Consider the following 21,330-nt stretch of genomic DNA (forward strand, 5'->3'; position numbering starts at 1 on the left):
TATGACAGAAGAGCCAATACTGCCCATCTGACTCACCTCTTCATGGGTTTGAGCTCTCGACGTGGGCGGGGCTTAATAACAAAAAGAAAGTTGGGTACCAAAAATATCAACTCCACCTCATTGTATTCAACATCAGATAGTATTATACGGTATACTGTACATCACATCAGTAACATAATAACAATAACATCACAAAATGAACAAACAACTTCATAACAAAAACATTAAATCCAACGAGGCTGGTCCCTATCAGTGCCCACCCCCCCCCAAATTATGACCCATTGGTTACCCATACCAGTCATTGTACACCAGCTTGGTGGGTACACACTGTGCTATGGGAGTCCTCCCTTCATGAACTCTCTTGAAACCCCAGTCTATGTGTAGTGCACCTCCATGGGAGCCAATGGTAAAGTCCTATTTCCCCACTTAGAGCACACACAGCCAGGGACACAGCATTTTCTTCATTCTTCACCTGGCTTTAAGGAACAGTTTAGGGTTTTCCTTTTGTTTTGTTTTTTTTATTGGGAACATTGAAGTTAAATAGGGTGAGGGGGGCATGGGATACCCCCAAAAAAATGAAAGACTGAATAATTTGAGGACTCCTTGGCTTTCTGTCTGTACTGTACAAAAAGGAATGTCCCCACAGCGTTTCTATGCTAATGGTGACCAGTACTCATTCCAGAGATTAAGTTACACACAGTCATTGCACTTCTAGCACTGGGGTCATCTGCTCACACAGCCACAGGATCATGGGTTGCCTCCTTCCGATATCCACCAGGCTCTTCCTAGTGAGGGATATGAGGACTCGCACCACCATAGCTGGACAGCTGGACTCTTTCCCACAGCTTCCTCCTGGCTCTCTCCAGTGAGCTTCTTCAGACCCAACTTGATCCCTAGACTCAAGCTTACGAATAGACCCTCCAGTCAAGGTTAGCTGGGACCTTGGTGTCTTCCTGATGGCTTCTTCTAGTATCCTGCACCAGGGGAAGAGTTCCCTAAATGGGGGTCTCCTGAAGCAGGACTGGACCCAGGACTTCTCCAGCTGCTGCCTCAGGCCTCAGACTATTTATGGGCTCTCCAACCTCCTACTGGGCACATCTCCAAAGGGATTGCTGGAGTCCCATAAATATTCAGGCTGCATGCTCTGTTCTTCCTCCCACTAGGAAAATAGAATCCTCTAGAAGAGAGGGGGAAACAATCAGAGCAGCATCCTATGAGACACTGAACAGCCCTAAATAATCAACCCCCCTGCTCCACTGATTACAGGGGAGCTGAACTAAACGTATCTACTAGCCTACTCTACACAAGAAGGGTGCTACATATGTATAAATTGCTATATCTAGGATGCCCAAGCTGTTGCTTCTACCACACCCCTTGAGCTCCAGTGACGTACCTTGACATTGCTGGAGTTTGAGCAGTTATACTGGGAATTCTGTCTGTAGCTGCAAGCATCACCCCAGTACCATTTTTAACCTCCAGTCTTGAACATAGATATCAGATATTATAGCCGCAATATACAAGATTAGCCGACAATAGCTTGTATAAAATCTGGAACTGTTTTTTGAACAAACTCACACAGAATATATACCACACAGAAGGACATCCCCCCCTCCTGATCATATTACCCTAACAATACAAACTGTAACCAGAAACATAATTAACATGCACTAATTACCTAATCACTTAACCCAGCCTGGATGACTAGACTATTCAGCCCCTACAACAGTGAATACAAAGGACACATTATTACAAGTATAACACATCCCACAGGGGTTTGCTAGCAGAGACAATATGTGTTCCAATTAACAATTAACCATGGAATCCACATCTAGGCAATGCTTTGATTATTCAGGAGTCACAGACTTCATGGCAACGGTCTACAACAGGCTATATGGCAAAGCTCATACAATGTCCCATCATTCTGATACAGTGGAATGAATGCATGACGGGAGTCAATTTGGTTGGGGGGCCTGTGGAATCCAGCTTACTTTCGAGAGGTTAAGAAATCCCTGTCTCAGCTCCCTAGGCCCCTCTTATGTGTAAGTCACCCTGTGTCTATTAGGGGCACAGGGTGGCCAGGAAAATGATGGACTTAAAGGACCGTGAGAATATGGTTTGGATTACTCAAATGGAACAGTAATATTTGTCAACAATGTATCTCAAAGAATATATGAAGACTCGGGGATGCTAGGCCTAGCTGCCTATTGCCAATAAGGCTTCACACAGTCAGACTCATAGCAGATGTTAATATCATCAGCTCAACCACCTGTCTTCCACACATCGTAATTATGCTGATTTACTCTGTGTTTGCACTTATAATATTGTGTATTGTAATGTGATTTAGCCTTGTTGCCAGCAGTCTGGTCCTCCAGTCTGGTTTAAGTGTGCTGAGTTAATTAGCATGTTAATGATAACCTTGTCTAGATGGGATTAGCCAAGAGTCAGCTGTACCTCGTTATCTAACCATTGTGTGATGTTTTGGGTAAATTTTCGGGTCATTGTTCATGTAATGACTGACATACTTCTCAAGTGTATAAAACGTCTGTTTCTTATTCAATAAAGGAGTTGTTGTTTTCAGACACATACAAGCTAAGTTGTCGGCTAGTTTTGTATGTAGGGCGGGTGGAATATCTGATACAGTATCTGTGTTCAAGACTGAAGGAAGCGGTATACTGACAGAAGCCCACAAACACAGTGTGGGTCGCGGTTCTGTTACATAATGTATCATAGATTTCTTGAGGGATATTGTGGATAAATATGACTGTCCCATTCGAAGTAATCCAAACCATATTCTCAGTGTCCATTAAGTAGTTGTCCATCATTTTCTCGGTCATCCTGTCCCTATTAGACACAGGGTGACTTACACACGAGAGGGACCTGGGGAGCTGAGAGAGGGATTTCCCATCCTCTCTAAGGTAAGCTGGGTTCCACGGTCTCCCCAACCAAAGTAACTTCCGTCACACTTCCGTCCCACTGGAAGTCCTGATCAACCAGCAGGCGCTTTTTCCGGCTCATCACAGAGCCCACCAAAGACTGGATGGGCTTTGTTTGGCTCTATGATATAGTAACCCGGAAGCGATGGCGTCACATCACTTGATGGAAACATTGCCATTTTTAAAAATCAAGAGCATTTGATCTCACTGATCTTGGTGTGAGCAGAAGGAGGGATTTGGGGTTTTATAGACCCCAGATTTCTCTATAGAGAGTACCTGTCACATGCCTATTGCTGTCACAAGGGACGTTTAACTTCCTTGTGAGAGCAATAAAAGTGCTAAAAAAATCTAAAAAAAAGAAAGCCACAGTATAATAATAAATATAAAAAAAAAAAAAAAAAAATTAAAGTGCCCCCGTCCCCCAATGCTTGCGCACAAAGGTGAACGCACATGTCAGTCCCTCACACACGCAAACAGCGATCGTTCCACACATCTGAGGTATCACCGGTAAGGTCAGATCAGTGACAGTAATTCTAGCACCAGACCTCCTGTGTAAATCTAAAGTGGTAGCCTGTAAAGGCTTTTAAAGCGTCACCTATGGATAGTAAAAGTTACATTGTTTGTCGCTGTTGCACGGGTATGCACAAATTTAAAGTCTGACATGTTTGGTATCTATTTACTCGGCATAACATTATCTTTTATATTTTATTTAAAAAAATGGGTTGTTTATTGTTTTTTTTTTTTTTTTTGCATTAAAGTTTAAAAAAAGTGAATTTTTTAGAAAAAATTGCATTTGAAACACCAAAGCGCAAATACCATGTGGCATAAAAAAAAATTGCAACCACTAATTTATTCTCTAGAGCCTCTGCTTTAAAAAAATATATAATGTTTTGGGGTTCTAAGAAACTGTCAAGCCAAAAAAAAATACTAATTGTTACATGTTATGTAAAATGTGCTAGAAAAGGCCCAATCTTCAAGAAACCAATTGACACATGCACCCTCCGGACACTTTATTAGGTACACCTGTTCAATTGCTTGGTAACACAAATTGCTAATCAGCCAATCACATGGCAGCAACTCAATGGGTCAATTCAATTCGAATTGACTTCCTCTGGATATCCATTTGGTGTAGCATTCTATATCGTGGGCATCCGCAAAACTTTTTCCAGGGGGGAGCATCATTTTAAGGTAAGCCATGCTCCGCCCCTTTTCAAAAATGAAATGAAGAGGAGGGGCTTAGTCAATATCACATAAAGTCCAGGCCTTCAAAGGATTGAGAAACCGGAGGCAAAAGCAAAGCTGACCCTCTCTGTTTTGGGTTCCTGCAGGCGGCTCATCCATGCATGTGACGTCAGTACGTGCTGTGACGTCACGTGCCATGCCCCTGTACATGAGGTCACAAATCTCCTCAATTTCCTTGCCCCGGGCTCTCCCTCTACTGGAATGATAGCACCAGGGCCTGGGGCTGAGGACAGTGGTCCGTGTGGCTTCTGGTGTCAGTAACTGTGCAAGCCGCGACTCGCGAGTATTTACTTTTAAAGGGGAAAAATAAGCCGCTCTTTACCAGTTTTTAGAGCGCTGATTGCCGCTCATGTGACCCACCGCCTCTCTCCTCCTCTCGGCCTCTCCTCCTTCCCTCCCGACTGACGTCAGCGGGGAATCCTTGGCCCCCCAGCTGCAGGCAGCTGGCAGACAGGGAGAGGAGAGAGCTGGTGGGTGACGTGTGCGGCGCTCGGCGCTCTGAAAACTGGTAAAGAACAGCTTATTTTTCTTTAAACACAGACACAGGGGCACACATGATTATTAAACAGACCAGACAGGATTATATAAAATGGCTTAACAACCACTTTAAAGGGGAAGTTGAGATTCCGGGGGGGGGGGGGGCACTTGCCCCCCCCCCCCATTTGGACGCCCATGTCCCTTATATGGAATGTTTTTATTCTAATTTATTCAAGATACAGTATGGAAGAAGTGGCTCAATACACAACCTACAAATATACACTAAGCGTTGTGCAAAAGTACAAAATGAGCCGACCAATTGCATAACAGTCAGTGGGTCCCAGGCACCCATAAACCATCTCCCCTTAAATATTACCCCAGACTCCCATGGACTGGGCCATCTGACAAGACAAATGGGTATTATTGACTTTATACATGTAAATATATATATATATATATATATATATATATATATATATATATATATATATATATATATATATATATATATATACAGTGTATATAATATATAATTATTTATACATTATATTGTCCAAAGTATTGGGACGCCTGCCTTTACACGCACATGAAATGTATATGGATCCCAGTCTTAATCCGTAGGGTTCAATATTGAGTTGGCCCACCCTTTCCAGCTATAACAGCTTCAACTCTTCTGAGAAGGCTGTCCACAAGGTTTAGGAGTGTGTCTATGGGAATGTTTCACCATTCTTCCAGAAGCGCATTTGTGAGGTCAGGCACTGATATGGACGAGAAGCTCTGGCTCGCGGTCTCCACTCTAATTCATTCCAAAGGTGTTCTATCGGGTTGAGGCCAGTCAAGTTCCTCCACCCCAAACTCGTTCATCCATGTCTTTATGGACCTTGCTGGTCCGAGTCATAACGTCACTTCCTCTGTCACATCAGATGACCCAGCCAGCAGGAGCCCTTGATATTTTTTGAAGAGAAGAGGGTTTATGGATGCACAGGTCCTCCTTGAGAACATTGAGTCTTGGGTCTTATTTCCTACCTAAATGTTATGCCATTGGTTCACTCTTTTTATATTAGCATAAGTGAATGTATGTTTGTTCTTCTGCTTTCTTGTTCTAATTATGTTTTGGGATGGGGGGAGGATGGCACCCTTTTGAATTTATAGCACCCCTTAGAGTTGCGTATATGCTCTTACGGATGGCGCACAAGGGACAAGCTAAGCATTTCTTCATTCTCAGGCCTGGAATGACCCCCGACTCAGCTGGGACCCATCAGAATATGGCGGCATTGAGACTCTGCGGATCGCCTCCGACAGTGTGTGGAAGCCGGATGTCGTCCTTATGAACAAGTGGGTGTCTGAACAAACAATTGCAAACCACAAAGGTGGGATTTGTAGTCTTGGCATTCCAGCTATGCCCTCACTTTGGTTTTGAGGGCCCAAGAAGTCCTTTTCAGAGGTCAGGCTGTTCATCAATGGTGCCGCTTATTTCATTCATTGCATTTCAGTTCTTTCATTCATGGAGGCTCAGCATCACATGTGGGTGCTACCTAGAAAACATGCGCAGAACAACAAAGTTTGTTTAGTTTGGTTTCAAATTTTTAAATTAACTAATTTTGTTTTGGTAAATTTGTTAAATTCGTTTAATACTTTTGGATTTTTTTCCTTTATTCGCTTTCCGAATTTGATTAAAGTGAATTCAATTTGACCAAATTCAGAAAATTTGAATTATTTTCGATTCGTATGTGGCTGCCAATTTTTTCGAATTCGACTGCAACTTTGAATTTAGTTATTTTGGACAAATTTCATTTCGTTATTTCAGGAGATTCGTTTACATTCCTTACTATTGTGATTCAGAATTCGGTTACATCCGAATTTCCGAATCTGAATTTCGATTTGGAATGAAACTAATAGCACATGTCTACTACCTAGGCTGGTCTGCATGTGAATACAACCTGCCTAGGGCCACTCACCTCTCCAGACTGACATTCACCCATCCTAGCATTTTTAACATTTGCATAGCTCCTCCCAAGAGGAGCCAGCCCACTGTTTGCATCAGAACAGAGGGCTCCTGGAGGATTTTTGAACCCCTGTCAGGTTTTATTGTTGTCTATATCCCTGATATTGCCACCAGGACTGAAAACAAGGAAAAGTCCAACTTTTTGAGGAACAGAGGGAACATTTTCATTGACTTCAATTGTCAGGGGGGATTTTCCTCTTTTTGTGATTACAGGACAGGTAATGGAGGGAACCTTTAAAGAGTTTTAACCCTTAATATGAAATGCACGAAGGGAGGGAAAGAAAGGCGCCAAGCAGGCATAGTGTAGCACAATTTATTATAACTAAAATTCAATGTAAATGTAGCACCCTCCTAGGTAGGTAGGTGCTAGGTAAATGCATCTAATGCTCCTTCTGCTTATCATGGGAGCCTGATCTGTTGAGTTGCCTGTTGCATGTCTCCAGGTGTGATTCACTGGGTCTGAGGGAGTGTCCGCACTGCATCCAATGAGGGAGTTCGTTGGACAGTGGAGGAAACCCAGCAAGTGCCACATCAGGTTTTATGGCAGTCCCAGTGGGAGGGCACCATGTCAGTGCACCATGGGATTGACCATAAATACTGAGGGGACATGTGATGGGGCATCTTTGGCGGGAAGCAGAGTCCCAGGAGGAGGTGGACAGCTGTCTCCCCTCCTGCAGTGTGTGAGGAAGGTGGTCTTAGACAGTCGGCCTAGTGAACCAGGTGTGGAGCTGAGCTGCAGAAGATCCAGTGGAGCTGCTGGCAGAGTCTCTCTGCAAAAACAGTGTCCATAAGTACCAGGAGATTTGCCAAAGGGTCTGCCCAGGAAAGGGGACCACTCCAATGAAGTCAGGGGATCAAGGAGCTAGCTCACACAGAGAGTGCTACAGTAACAGGGGGTGCTGTTTAGAGAACCCTGAAGAATAGGAACAAAGGGGGTGCCAGGAAGGGCCCTGAAGAGTATTCTACAGTACAGTACAGCTTATTTAACACATTAACCACTTAAGCCCCGGAAGATTTTACCCCCTTCCTGACCAGGGCCTATTTTGCGATTCGGCACTGCGTGACTTTAACGGACAATTGCGCGGTCGTGCGACGCTGTACCTAAACGAATTTGACATTCTTTTTTCCCAAAAACAGAGCTTTCTTTTGGTGGTATTTGATCACCTGTGCGATTTTTTGATCATGCTCTACAAATAAACAAAAAAAGAGCGTCAATTTTGCAAAAATAACAATATTTTTCACATTTTTTTATATGAAATTCCCCCAAAAAAATGTAAAAATCAAAATTTTTAAACATTTTCAGCCAATTTGTTTTATGCTACCTATGTTTGGTAAAAAAAAATTGCAAAAAGCGTATTTTGATTGGTTTGCGCAAAAGTTATCGCGTTTACTAACAAAGGGAAAGATTTTTGTCATTTTTGTTGTTTTTTTTTTTAACAAGTAATGGCGGCGATCTGCGATTTTTTTTTTGCGGTACTGCGAAATTGCGGCGGACAGATCGGACCCTTGACTGACATTTTTGACACTTTTGGGGTTACCAGTGACATTACTACAGTAATCAGTGCTATACATATTCACTGTTACTGTAAAATGACACTGGTAGTGAAGGGGGTTAACTTTATTTGAGAGGGAGGGGTTATGTGTGTCCCTAGGGGCGTGCTTCTAACTGTGATTGCCTGTGGCTTGAGGTGTAGGAACAATGATCAACGGTCCTACATAGTAGAACCGTATGATCACCATTCATACACAGGGGAGAATCACAGGCGGCTTGTTTACATTAGCCGCCTGCCTTTCTCCCTCTGCACCGACGATCGCGAGTGAACGGCGGACGATCGGGTCCGCCGGTCACACGCGCGGGGGGGTCCGTGACCGCGCGGGAGCGCGCCTCCGGCGGCGTGCGCTCGCTCCTGAGACCTTCACAGGCTAGCGACGTAGCCCTACGTCGCTTTGCCTGTGAGGGGCTGACCGCCGCAGTAAATAGTCGTGTGGCGGTCGGCAAGTGGTTAAAGTCTTCTTCACTGCTAATGACAAGGTGAAGCAGCGGCCTTGCTGCACTCAGCTATATCTAGTCGTCCCAGCAAACTGTGCATGGAGTATCCCACTCATTCCCTTCTCCTATCCAAGTTCTCAATAAAACCACAAAAAAAAAAAACAAAGCTCCTAGACTGTTTCCTAACTGAGCCAAAGCACTTTGGAAATGTTAAACGGTGGTGTTGTTGCTAATGGTAACCCAGGGGAATCCGTAACCAGCAGCTCCCATGGAAGTAGTGCTACATAAACAAAGAAGGCACTCACAAACAGATGGGGGTGAAGATGACAGATTGCAGTATATGGAAAAATCTGAGTGAGAGCCTTGGGCTGTGATTTTAATCCGAGGGGAGAAAGAACGTCCAGCCTTAGGGAAGAAGCCTCGTCTCCCTAGAATGCGTCCTCAGGGAGCCAGCTGTGGGCAACCCAATGTTGTCGTGATGATCTGTCTATTGTTCGGATGTCAGCCCAGGGTAAGTGTCTCCAGCATGAGCGTGAACCGAAGTTGTCAGCCCGTCTGTGATGTGAGCCAATGGGACGCGTTTCGGAAGCAAGCAAAGCCTCCTTCATCAGCCACTTAAAGTTGCCTCTAATTTTTCAGCTGTGTGCATGCAAGCACACATGTACATCTCACCTCGGATTAAGATCACAGCCCAAGGCTCTCACTCGGGATTTCCCCATTTACTCCGATCTGTCACCTTCACCCCCCATCTGTTTGTGAGTGCCTTCTCTGTGTACATTGAATTTTAGTTATAATAAATTGTGCTACACTATGCCTACTTGGCGCCTTTCTTTCCCTCCCTTCCTGCTTTTCAGATTGTGGATTTCCAGCCCCCAGAATTAGGCAGCCTTGCAAGCACTATAGTGTGAGCCAATCATCACTTTTGACATTTATTTCCGTCCCTCCGGGAATAAGACTTTTTTTGCAGTTCATTCATTATCTGCTATTTACCACCTCATTACCACCGGATTGGCACAGAGTCAGCCCTGTAGCATTTTGTATTTTCGCAGTTTTAACCCTTCCCTACTCTATCCTGGCAGTGTGTAAGGTGATACTTAGTCATATGAAAAACATCCTATTGGATATTCCACCAACTCACTGGCTCTTGTCTTCTCCTCTCCCAGTTATGACGGTGAATTTGAGGTTGGGCTTGCGGTTGAAGTCTTGGTTAACTGGAAAGGCAACGTCACCTGGCTACCCCCGGCCCTCTATCACAGCAGCTGCCCCATTGAGGTGACTATCGCCCATAAAACTGTGTTCTTAATCCATTGTTATACTGTTTTTTTCATTGAGATATTATACAAAGCAGGGAACATTTAGCTCTGGTTTGAAGGATCTCTGGTTCATTTTCTTTGAGTTTGGAATAAAGAAGATGTCAGTGCAGAGGCGTAACTAGAACCTTCAGGGCCCTGGTGCAAGAAACCATGAAGGACGCCTGGCCGGGGCCCTTCCATTCAAGCCTTGGGCTATTCCCACTGATCCTGGGGCCCTTTATTACAGTACTGCAGCAGGACTCTTTCACAAGTTCTGCAGTGGGCCCCCTTCCTGCCATCAGGGGGCCTCCCCACATTGTTTACCTTTGCGATCCTGGATGTTCACCCACTGGTGTCAGTAGTTTTTATTTTTTGATATTTTAATTGTATTATTTTTTATCATTTTATTTTATTTACAATGTCACTGACTATGACTCTGTCAACTCACAAAAGGAAGGAGCTGGTAAATTACATATTTACCGACCCCCATCCTGGTTCTCTATTGTGACACATCCCCTGCAGCAGCCATCAGGAGAGGGAAGGGAGCACAGTGGGGTGGGGGGGGGGGGCAGTACAGTAGGGGGGGGGGGCAGGGGAGCTCAGCATACAAGGGCCCAGAGACAGCAGAACACAAGTGAACTCGATAGTAGGGTTGCAGCTACAGGAGGAAAAAGGAGGACGGTGATTTCTCTACATGCTGCCCCCGCCGCCCCTCCTATCCAGATGTACAGGGGAGCCGCACAGGCCCCCTGGAGCATGGGGCCCGGTTGCAATTGCAACCCTTGCAACCCCTGTAGTTACGCCCCTGTGTCAGTGAAAAGTACACTATATGGCCAAATATTTGCTGACTTCTGACCATCACACCTAAATTATCTTGTTGGACATCCCATTGCAATATCATGGCCAATAATATGGAGTTGCCAGGTACTCAGCACAGAAATGACAGGAACCCGTCCTAATTGACACAACTCAGAAACTTAGGACAGGGATGGTTTGAACCCCTTATAATGGACACAGCAGGCGTACAGACCTGGGAACTCCTCATAATGGGCACAGCAGGTGTACAGACCTGGGAATTCAGCACAGGGATGGTGGGAACCCTTCATAATAGGCACAGCAGGTGTGCAGAGCCATAACTCAGCTCAAGGATGGTGGGAACCTCTCATAATAGGCACAGTAGGAGTTCAAACCTAGGAACTCCGCTCAGGGATAGTGGGAACCCATCATAATGGGCAGAGCAGGTGTACAGGCAAAGAAATTTAGCACAGGGATGGTGGGAACCCCTCATAATGGGCACAGCTGATGTGCAGAGCCAGAACTCAGCTAAAGGATTGTGGAAACCTTTATTAATAGGCACAGTAGGAGTTTAAACCTGGAAATTTAGCACAGGGTTGGTGGGAACCTTTCATATTGGGCACAGCAGGTGTACAGACAAATGAACTCAGCACAGGGATGGTTGGATTCACTCATAATGCACACAGCAGATGTGCAAGGATGGTGTAAACCCCTCAAATGGGCACAGCCGTTTGCAGAGCTGTACATTTAGTGTAGGGATGTTGGGAACCCCTCGTTATGGGAGCAGTAGTTAAGAAGACTAGGGAACTCAGCACAGGGATTGGTAGGTGTCCCTCATAATGGGCACAGCAGCTGTAAATTGCTGGAAACTCAGCACAGGGATGGCAGGAACTCCTCCTAATGGGCACAACAAGTGTACAGGCCCTGGAATTCAGCACAGGGGTGGTGGTTGTCCCTCATAATGGGCACAGCAGGTGTATAGACCAAGGACCTTACCACAGGGATAGTGGGAACCCCTCATAATGGGAACAGCAGGTGTACAGACCCCAAGAACTCAACATAGGGATGGGGGGAAGGCCTCCTAATGGGCACAGCAGGTGTACAGACCCGGATACTTACCACAGGGATAGTGGGAACCCCCAAAAATGGGCACAGCAGGTGTACAGACCTGGGCACTCAACACATGGATAGTGGAAATCCCTTATAATGGGCAAAGCAGGTGTATAGACAAAGAAACTTAGCACAGGGATGGTGGGAACCCCTCATAACGGGCACAACAGGTGAGCAGAGCCAGAACTCAGTTCAAGGATGGTGGAAACCCCTCATAATAGGCACAGTAGGAGTTCAAACCTGAGAACTCAGCACAGGGTCGGTGGGAATCTCTCATAATGGGCACAGCAGATGTACAGACCCAAGAAATTAGCACAGGGATGGTATGTGTCCCTCATAATGGGCACAGCAGGTGTACAGACCCAATAAATTAGGACAGGGATGGTATGTGTCCCTCATAATGGGCACAGCAGATGTACAGACCCAAGAAATTAGCACAGGGATGGTAGGTGCCCCTCATAATGGGCACAGCAGATGTACAGACCCAATAAATTAGCACAAGGATGGTAGGTGCCCCTCATAATGGGCACAGCAGGTGTACAGACCCAAGAAATTAGCAGAGGGGTGGTAGGTGTCCCTCATAATGGGCACAGCAGATGTACAGACCCAAGAAATTAGCACAGGGATGGTAGGTGTCCCTCATAATGGGCACAGCAGGTGTACAGACCCAAGAAATTAGCAGAGGGGTGGTAGGTGTCCCTCATAATGGGCACAGCAGGTGTACAGACCCAAGAAATTAGCACAGGGATGGTAGGTGTCCCTCATAATGGGCACAGCAGGTGTACAGACCCAAGAAATTAGCAGAGGGGTGGTAGGTGTCCCTCATAATGGGCACAGCAGGTGTACAGACCCAAGAAATTAGCACAGGGATGGTAGGTGTCCCTCATTATGGGCACAGCAGGTGTACAGACACAAGAAATTAACACGGGGATGGTATGTGTCCCTCATAATGGGCACAGCAGATGTACAGAACCCAGAAATTAGCACAGGGATGGTAGGTGTCCCTTGTAATGGGCACAGCAGGTGTACAGAGCCACTTAGATCTCACTAGTGAAGTCCCTGAGAAGAATATGTCCGGTGGGTAAACTCTCCTTGAATAGAAAGTGTATCACTACTTTCTATTTCTTTATCCAAATACTGTCTATTCCATGTGTTGTAACCCTCTGCAAAAAAGGTGCCAGTTTCCTCATAATGTTTTCATTTATATTTTTTTTATATGTTATAAAACATGAAAATTATTATTCCTCTTCTGAGGTTGGTATTCGTTGACGTCTGAATGATTTTCTGTCAAATTGTATCATTTCTTCACCATTTCCATTTAGTCCTCCCCCTAATGTTTTTATCAGAGTTGAATCCGAGTACTTGGCCTCCTCCATGACCCGTTCCTCTTTGTTCTGTCACTTCAGGTCCAATACTTCCCTTTTGACTGGCAGAATTGTAGCATGGTGTTCCGATCTCAGACCTACGAGGCAGACGAGGTGACGCTGGTACACCCGAGGGACGCCCAAGGAAAGGAGATTACTCAAGTTGTTATCTTTTCCAATACGTTTGAGGGTGAGAGCTTTGGGGAGCGTGTATTTGGCACTAATTTAATGCTTTTTTCCCCTCTTGTGGGTTGTGTGTCCTACCAAGTCCTGGAGATGTCTAGTAGTAGATGGTCGTATTCAGCTGGGCATGTTCTGTAATGTTGAAGATACTTTGTCATTTCCAAACCACTTCTTCAGTTTTAACCAATTGTGACTACAGCAAGGTCCTCCAGTTCTGAGAGGGCATCCATGGACATCCTCCCAGAACCCTGCCTCCCATGTGCCCAATAGAGCGTGCATCAGGTGTGCTCTATAATTTCAGTGGCCCTTTACCATGTGATCATCTGTGTCCAATCACAGCTGATCGCATGTACATAGACTTGCCGGTTATCAGCAGTCTTATCCTTGCACATTTTGTCTGTTTGAGGAAAGAATTGCCGATAACTGGAAAGGCTGTCAGTACATTATTTACACTGATCGTCAGTGCCCTGATTATAAGTGCAGCCCCATTAGTGCCAATCAGTGTTGCCTCATCAGTGCAGCCTCATCTGTGCCTCCTCATCAGTGCCCATTAATGCGGCTTAATCAGAGCACATCAGTGCTGCCTCATCAGTAACCATAAGTGCTGCCTCATCAGTGCCCATGAGTGCTGCCTCATCAGTGCCCATCAGTGCGGCTTCATCAGTGCCACCTCATCAGTGCAGCCTGAACTGTGATGCCTCATCAGTGACCATCAGTGCAGCCTCATCAGTTCCAATCAGTGTCACCTTATCAGTGCCCATCAGTGCAGCCTCATCAGTTCCCATCAGTGTCGCCTTATCAGTGCCCATCAGTGCAGTCTTATCCAGTCTCTAGTCATGGCACATCTAGTAGTAGTCACAATCAACTGGACTTGTTCTGTATTTTGAAGATGTTTATCCAAGCCACTTCTAATGAGTGTCAGGAACATACCCTAATAATTATATCCAGGAAGCACAAGCTCCTTCATCCAATCACCATGAAATGTGTCAAGGCAGATGCTAATTTTCCTAGAACGGGATGGGAGATGTGAAAGTTGTGGAATCACCCTGTTCTAGTTACATAATCCCATATTTGGTGAGGTCTGCATAGGTGCTAACCATTCCACTCACATGGCTGAAGGTGTGAGCTGTTGCAAAATTTCTGGGGGAGAGATATCAAAACTGGAACAACTAACACTGAACAGGCATGGGGGCCTTCAACACTCAGTGAGCGTGGGCAAGGCCACAGGGATGGTTGCCCCAGGCGCAAAATTCTTAGGGGAGCCGGAAAGCTGTCAAAGCCTACAGTTAGTCAAAGGAAGACCCACAGAACACCCCGTTGTATATGTGCAGCTGAAAGGTGGGGAACTCATCTGCCTCCCTCATGTCCAAATATGCCTGAGCCCAGTCATCCCTACCCAGGATGGTGCCCTGGGTGCTGGAAACCCATGCTACCTCCCATCCTGTTCTCAGATGATCAACATCTGCCTTGACATATTCCATGGTGATTGGATCAATATGTCTGTGCTACTTGTGTAGAGATAAATGCTGGGGTACAGGCCTGGATCTAGCCTATCTGATCTGGGGTTGAGTGAAAAAAGTCAGGGGGTATAATGTCAACAGTGTGACAGAAATGCAGGGAACCAGTATTTCCCATGCATTTCTGTACCACAAATCACAGCCTGGAAATAACGTCTGACAGGTAGTGCAGAGGTGGTGCAGGAGTGAACAGGATCACTAGTTTGTATTAGGCTGCCATTAGATTAGGACGATTAAACAAAATATTTGTCTCCTTATATCTAGGATCCTCATAAGAGTCCCTCTTTACATAAGGTGTCCCCATCAGTGAGTCCACTTAGCACAGGTGTCATCATCAAAGTACCTCCGTGTGGCAAACACAGCCACTGTATATTGTCCTTCGTGTATGCATTATGTTTATTGCATGTGTATACCGTTAAGAACCAAGTGTTTGTAGTGTGGTTTGTGTGGAGAGAGTGAGAACTCTTTCACTTGGGACTATCATATGTCTGAGCAGTGTCCCTCAGGAGATGTGTGGGGTGGGGGTTTGTTATTGTTAAATACCTGCCTTCTATTGTCCTATTGTTTCTGTCTGGCAGAGTAAGGTTATTATGGGATGTTCAGCTTTGTGTGTGGAATGTCTCGAAGAGGGAGGGGTTTTGGCAGAGTGGAGATCCCCTGTGTTTTCAATAAACAAGGCATTCTAGTTGTTGACCTCCAAGCTATGTGTCGTCTGGTTATTGGAGGGTTGGGAATATTATACGCTACCAGGATTATTATATGCTATGCCTGACTACCAGTGGAGATATCGCGGATCATACTGCTACTCCGCTACACTCCTTACATTAGCAGTCCTCATTAGAGTCCCTGTTTGTGATAGAACCTACCCACAGTGTGCTTCCATCAGTATACCCCTTCCTCCGGTCTTCAAAATAGATATCAGATATTGTAGCGACAATATACAAGACTAGCCGAGAATAGCTTGTAAAAGATCTGGAACTTTTATTTAACAAACTCACACAGAATATATTCCCTACTAGGAGGACATCCCCCTCCTGATCATATTACCCTAACAATACAAACTGCACACAGAAACATAATTAACCTGAGATAATTAACTAGCCATCTGGCCAGAAACAATAGGTGAATGGAAATCCACACCTAGACAATGTTATAAATAACATGCTAATTAACTCAGCGCTTAAACCTGCCTGGATGACTAGACTATTCTGCCCCATACAACAGTGAATACAAAGGACACATTATTACAAGTAAAAACACATCCCACAAGGGTTTGCTAGCAGAGACAAAAGGTGTTTAAAATTAACAATTAATCATTGGAATCCACATCTAAGCAATGCTTTGATTAATCAGGAATATCAGAAGATCTACAACAGGCTATATGGTACAGCTCATACAATGTTCCATCATTCTGATATAGTGGAATTAATGTATCATAGATTTCTTCAGGTATATTGTGTATAAATATTACTGTCCCATTTGAAGTAATCCAAACCATATTCTCAGTGTCCATTAAGTAGTTGTCCATCATTTTCTCAGTCACTCTGTACCCCTAATAGACACAGGGTGACTTACACAGAGGGACCTAGGGAGCTGAGACAGGGATTTCCCCACCTCTCTAAAGTAAGCTGTGTTCCACGGGCCCCCCCAACCAAAGTGACTCCCATCACACTCCCATTGGAAGTCCCCCTTACATTGATTGTCTCCATTAGAGTGCTCCCTTTCATCAATTGTCTCCATCATAGCCCTTCTTACATTGATTTTCCCAGTCAGAGTACCCCTCTTACTTAGCTCTTAGCTCTCCCCCTCCCTCAGAGCACCCCTTACTTGATTGTCCCCATCAGAATGTCCCCTTACATCAGGTGCCCCCATCAGAGTCCCCCTTATATCAGTTGTCCCCATCAAATTGCCCACTTACATTAACTCTATCCATCAGAGCCCCCCTCACATCGACTGTCCCCATCAGAGTGCCTCCTTACATTGATTGTCCCTATCAGAGTGCCCCTTTACATCAGTTGTCCCCATCAGATTGCATTTTACAATAATTCTCCCCATCAGAGCCCTCTTATATTGATTGTCCCCATCACAATGCCCTCTTACATCAGGTGCCCCCATCAGAGTCCCCCTTACACCAGTTGTCCCCATCAAATTTCCTGCTTACATTAACACTACTTATCAGAGCCCCCCATCATAGTGCCTCCTTACATTGATTGTCCATATCAGAGTGCCCCTTCACATGAGTTGTCCCCATCAGATTGCACTCTACATCAATTATTGCCATTAGAGCCTCCTGACGTCGATTGTCCGCATCAGAGTCTCACTTTACATCAACTATCCCTATCAGAGTGCCTCCTTACATTTATTGTCCCTATCAGAGTCCCCCTTTACATCAACTGTCCCCATCAGAGTGCCCCTTTACATCAATTGCCCCTATCGGAGTGTCCCTTACATCAGGTGTCCACATCAGTGCCCCCTTACATCAACTGTCCCCATCTTAGTCCTCCTTACATCAACTGTCCTCATAAGAGCCCCCCCTTACATCAACATCACACTAGAACCCCTATAGATCTGGGCCTGCTGGGATATGTTCCTGACATTTGTTAAGAAGTGGCTTAAGGAAGCATCTTCAACGTTCTAGAGCAAGTCAAGCTAAGTGTGACTGTTAAGTATAGTATGATGTTATCTTCCTAGGTCCTTTGATATGTTTTGCTGGGTCTTTGCTGAACAATAGTTGCTTCTCCTAGAATAATCAAATATTTTTTTTTCCTGCAGAAAACGGCCAGTGGGAGATTCGACACCGATCATCCCGTAAGAACATGAACCCAACAGACCCTCTGTATGAGGACATAACATTTTATCTGGTGATCCGAAGAAAGCCGTTGTTCTATATTGTCAATATCATCGTCCCCTGCATTCTTATTACCATCCTGGCCATCTTTGTCTTCTACCTTCCCCCTGATGCAGGTATTCATAGACTCTGGCTTTACAGGTGTGGGGAGGGCCACTGTGAAAAAGATACAGTATGTATGTACCCAGGGCCGGTGCTGGACAATTTTGCGCCCTAGGTAAGACCAGCCAATTGCAACCCCCCCAAAAAAAAAAACTGTACACATTGCCCCCCTTCCTGCACATTATGCCCCCCCCCGACCCTATACCCCTTTAATTCTACACCCCCGTCCTGCACACACTGCCCTCCTTTAATGCTACACTCCCCTTCCTGCACACACTGCTCCCCTTTAATGCTACACCACTTCCTGCATACACTGCCCCCCTTTATCCCTACACCCCTTTCCTGTGCACACTGGCCCCCTTAAATGCTACACCCCCGTCCTGCACACACTACCCCCCTTTAATGCTACACCCCCTTCCTGCACACACTGCTCCCCTTTAACCCTACACCCCTTTAACTCTACACCCCCCTTCCTTTACACACTTCTCCCATTTAACCCTACACCCCCTTTCTATACATACTGCCCCCTTTAACCCTACATCCCCCCCTTCCTGCACACACTGCCCCCCTTTAATGCTACACCCCCTTCCTGCACACACTAGCCCCCTTTAACCCTACACCCCTTTAACTCTTCACCCCCCTTCCTTTACACACTTCTCCCATTTAACCCTACACCCCCTTTCTATACATACTGCCCCCTTTAACCCTACACCCCCCTTCCTCCACACACTGCCCCCCTTTAATGTTACACCCCCTTCCTGCACACACTAGCCCCCTTTAACCCTACACCCCCTTTAACTCTACACCCTCCTTCCTATACACACTGCTCCCATTTAACCCTACACCCTCCACCCTCCTTCCTATACACACAGCCCCCCTTAACCATACACCCCCCCTTCCTGTATACACCCCCTCTCTAGTGGTGACGTCCAGTGGGGATGAGGAGGTGACAGGCGAGGAATGTGGCACTGGCCATGGCTGCACCCTAGGTGGCAGTGCACCCTAGGCGGCTGCCTAGTTCGCCTAGTGGTAGCACCGGCCCTGTATGTACCTTCATGGAAACCCTTATGGGACCTTGAATAATTTACTCTGAAGAGGGACTTTCTACCTAATGTGAGACAAAATGTCTTCTATATTCCGAAAACTAGTTGTATTTAGTCACATTCAACTGGAATAATTTCAAAGATGTTTCACCACTCATCCAAGTACCTTCCTTAGATTCTGATGAAGCTACTTGGAAAACATTGTCACCACTAAAGAACAAGTCTGATTGAATCTGGCTACCACAAGGTCTACCATGACCTCTATAGATAAGAACCTTTAAGACACATCCCCAAACCCTTTATCCAAAGTAAGTTCTTTATCGTCCCTGTCTCTTCCTCCTCTAACTCTCTTTCTCTTCAATCCCTCCAGGTGAGAAGATGACGCTGTCCATCTTTGCTCTTCTCACACTTACTGTCTTCTTGCTGCTTCTGGCTGACAAAGTCCCAGAGACCTCGTTGAAGGTCCCCATCATTGTCAACTATCTGATGTTTACCATGGTCCTGGTCACCTTCTCTGTCATCCTGAGCGTAGTGGTCCTGAATCTTCACCATCGGTCCCCCAACACCCATCACATGCCCCAGTGGGTGCGGCAGGTATTGCCCATCTCTCTGTCCTTGGCATTGTATTGCCCTACTAGACTCTGTGAGGCTCTGAACCTTCTTAAAGCTGATTGGTTTTAGAGTAAAAGGATAATTTTACCCGAAAGTGGATTGAGTCTGGTGGGCTGAGTCATCCCCTAGTTCTCTAAATACCTTGAACTCTCCAGCAGCAAAATCTCCCTTCCATTATTCCCAGATCTGTTTCTGTCCAGCTGGGGGTCTTGGGTTCCCCTCTCCACCTTTGTGTATTCTAGCTCCTCCTGTTATATTTTTCATAATTTAAAGCGGAGTTCCTCCCTGGATTTTTTTTTTTTTTTTTTAATACCCCCGGGACAGTCAGGGCTAGTGCATTCCACAATGGCTAGCCTCTGATCTGTCCCGGGTTGCACTTACCTGTTAGGACAAATACTTACCTTGCAAACGTCTTGTCCAGCGCTGCCATCTCAGATGTGGGCAGCTTGAAGCCAGCGCGTCCTCTTCGGCGTCTTCTTCCGCCTTCTTTGGTCCCACGATGCTCTGCGCCGGCCCCGACGTCACTTCCGGGTCGCGCGCGTCATCCCTCCACAGCTTCTGGGCATGCCCAGAAGCTGTTTAAAAGGGGATGACGCGCGCGACCCGGAACTGACGTCGGGGCCGGTGCAGGCGCAATGATTCCTGGGAGCTATGACGTCCAGCTCCCAGGAATCATTGCAGAGCCAGGAAGTGACGACGGGCCGCGGCCAAGGAAGGAGGAAGAAGGAAGTAAGGTAAGTATTTTTTCTTCGCTACGAGGTAAGTAAAAAAAAAAAAAATATGCGATTATCCATTTAATTTTCAGGTGACCCGGAGCGAGAAGATGGAGGTAAGTATAAAAATAGGGTGGAACTCCACTTTAAAGTAAATTCAAATCTAGCAGGGATGGTGGGAACCATTCACAATGGGCACAGCAGGTGTACAGACCCGGGAACTCAGCACAGGGATAGTGGGAACCCCTCATAATGGGCACAGCAGGAGTAGAGACCTGGAAACTCAGCACAGGAATGGTGAGAATCCCTCATAATGGGCACAGCAGATGTACAGACCCAGAAAGTCAGCAAAGGGATGGTGGGAACCCCTCATAATGGGCACAGGAGGTGTACAGACCCAGGAACTCAGCACAGGGATGGTGGAAACCCCTCATAATGGGCACAGCAGGTGTACAGACCCAGAAACTTAGCAAAGGGATGGTGGGAACCCCTCATAATGGGCACAGGAGGTGTACAGACCCAGGAACTCAGCACAGGGATGGTGGAAACCCCTCATAATGGGCACAGCAGGTGTACAGACCCAGAAAGTCAGCACAAGGATGGTGGGATCCCCTCATAATGGGCACAGCAGGTGTACAGATGCATGAACTCAGCACAGGGGTGATGGGAACCCCTCATAATGGATACAGCAGTTGTACAGACTCGGGAACTCAGCACAGGGATATTGGGAACCCCTCATAATGGGCAAAGCAGGTGTACAGACCCGGGAACTCAGCACAGGGATGGTGGGAACCTCTCATAATGGGCAAAGCAGGTGTACAGACCCAGGGACCCTGCACAGGGATGGTGGGAACCCCTCAAATGGGTACAGCAGGTGTACAGGCTGGGAACTCAATGCAGGGATGGTGGGCACCCCTCAGATGGGCACACTAGGTGTACAGACCTGGGAACTCAGCTCAGGGATGGTGGGAAACTGCCATTCCACTCCCTGACAGCGAGGTGTGAGGTTGCTGGTTCCTTAGCTCGTGTGCTTCCAGAAGCCAGGGGCTAGAGTTGCTTCTCTGCCCCAGGAAGGATGCTGGATCCTGGGGAGGACCCTGGCGG

At 46.2% G+C, this 21,330-nt stretch overlaps 1 protein-coding gene across 1 annotated transcript in view; it reads left to right on the forward strand.

The window, feature by feature from the left end:
* Positions 1–21,330, forward strand: part of CHRNB1 (cholinergic receptor nicotinic beta 1 subunit) — a 38,804-nt gene that overhangs the window by 11,342 nt on the left and 6,132 nt on the right. Inside the window, exons 4-8 of the mRNA XM_082255849.1 lie at positions 5,878–5,987; positions 9,811–9,919; positions 13,251–13,398; positions 17,681–17,872; positions 19,272–19,495. Of these exons, the coding sequence (XP_082111975.1) occupies positions 5,878–5,987; positions 9,811–9,919; positions 13,251–13,398; positions 17,681–17,872; positions 19,272–19,495 (783 nt within the window). The remainder of the gene's footprint in view (positions 1–5,877; positions 5,988–9,810; positions 9,920–13,250; positions 13,399–17,680; positions 17,873–19,271; positions 19,496–21,330) is intronic.

Source organism: Pelophylax lessonae, assembly GCF_965119305.1.
Source record: "Pelophylax lessonae genome assembly, chromosome: 4".
NCBI lineage: Eukaryota > Metazoa > Chordata > Amphibia > Anura > Ranidae > Pelophylax > Pelophylax lessonae.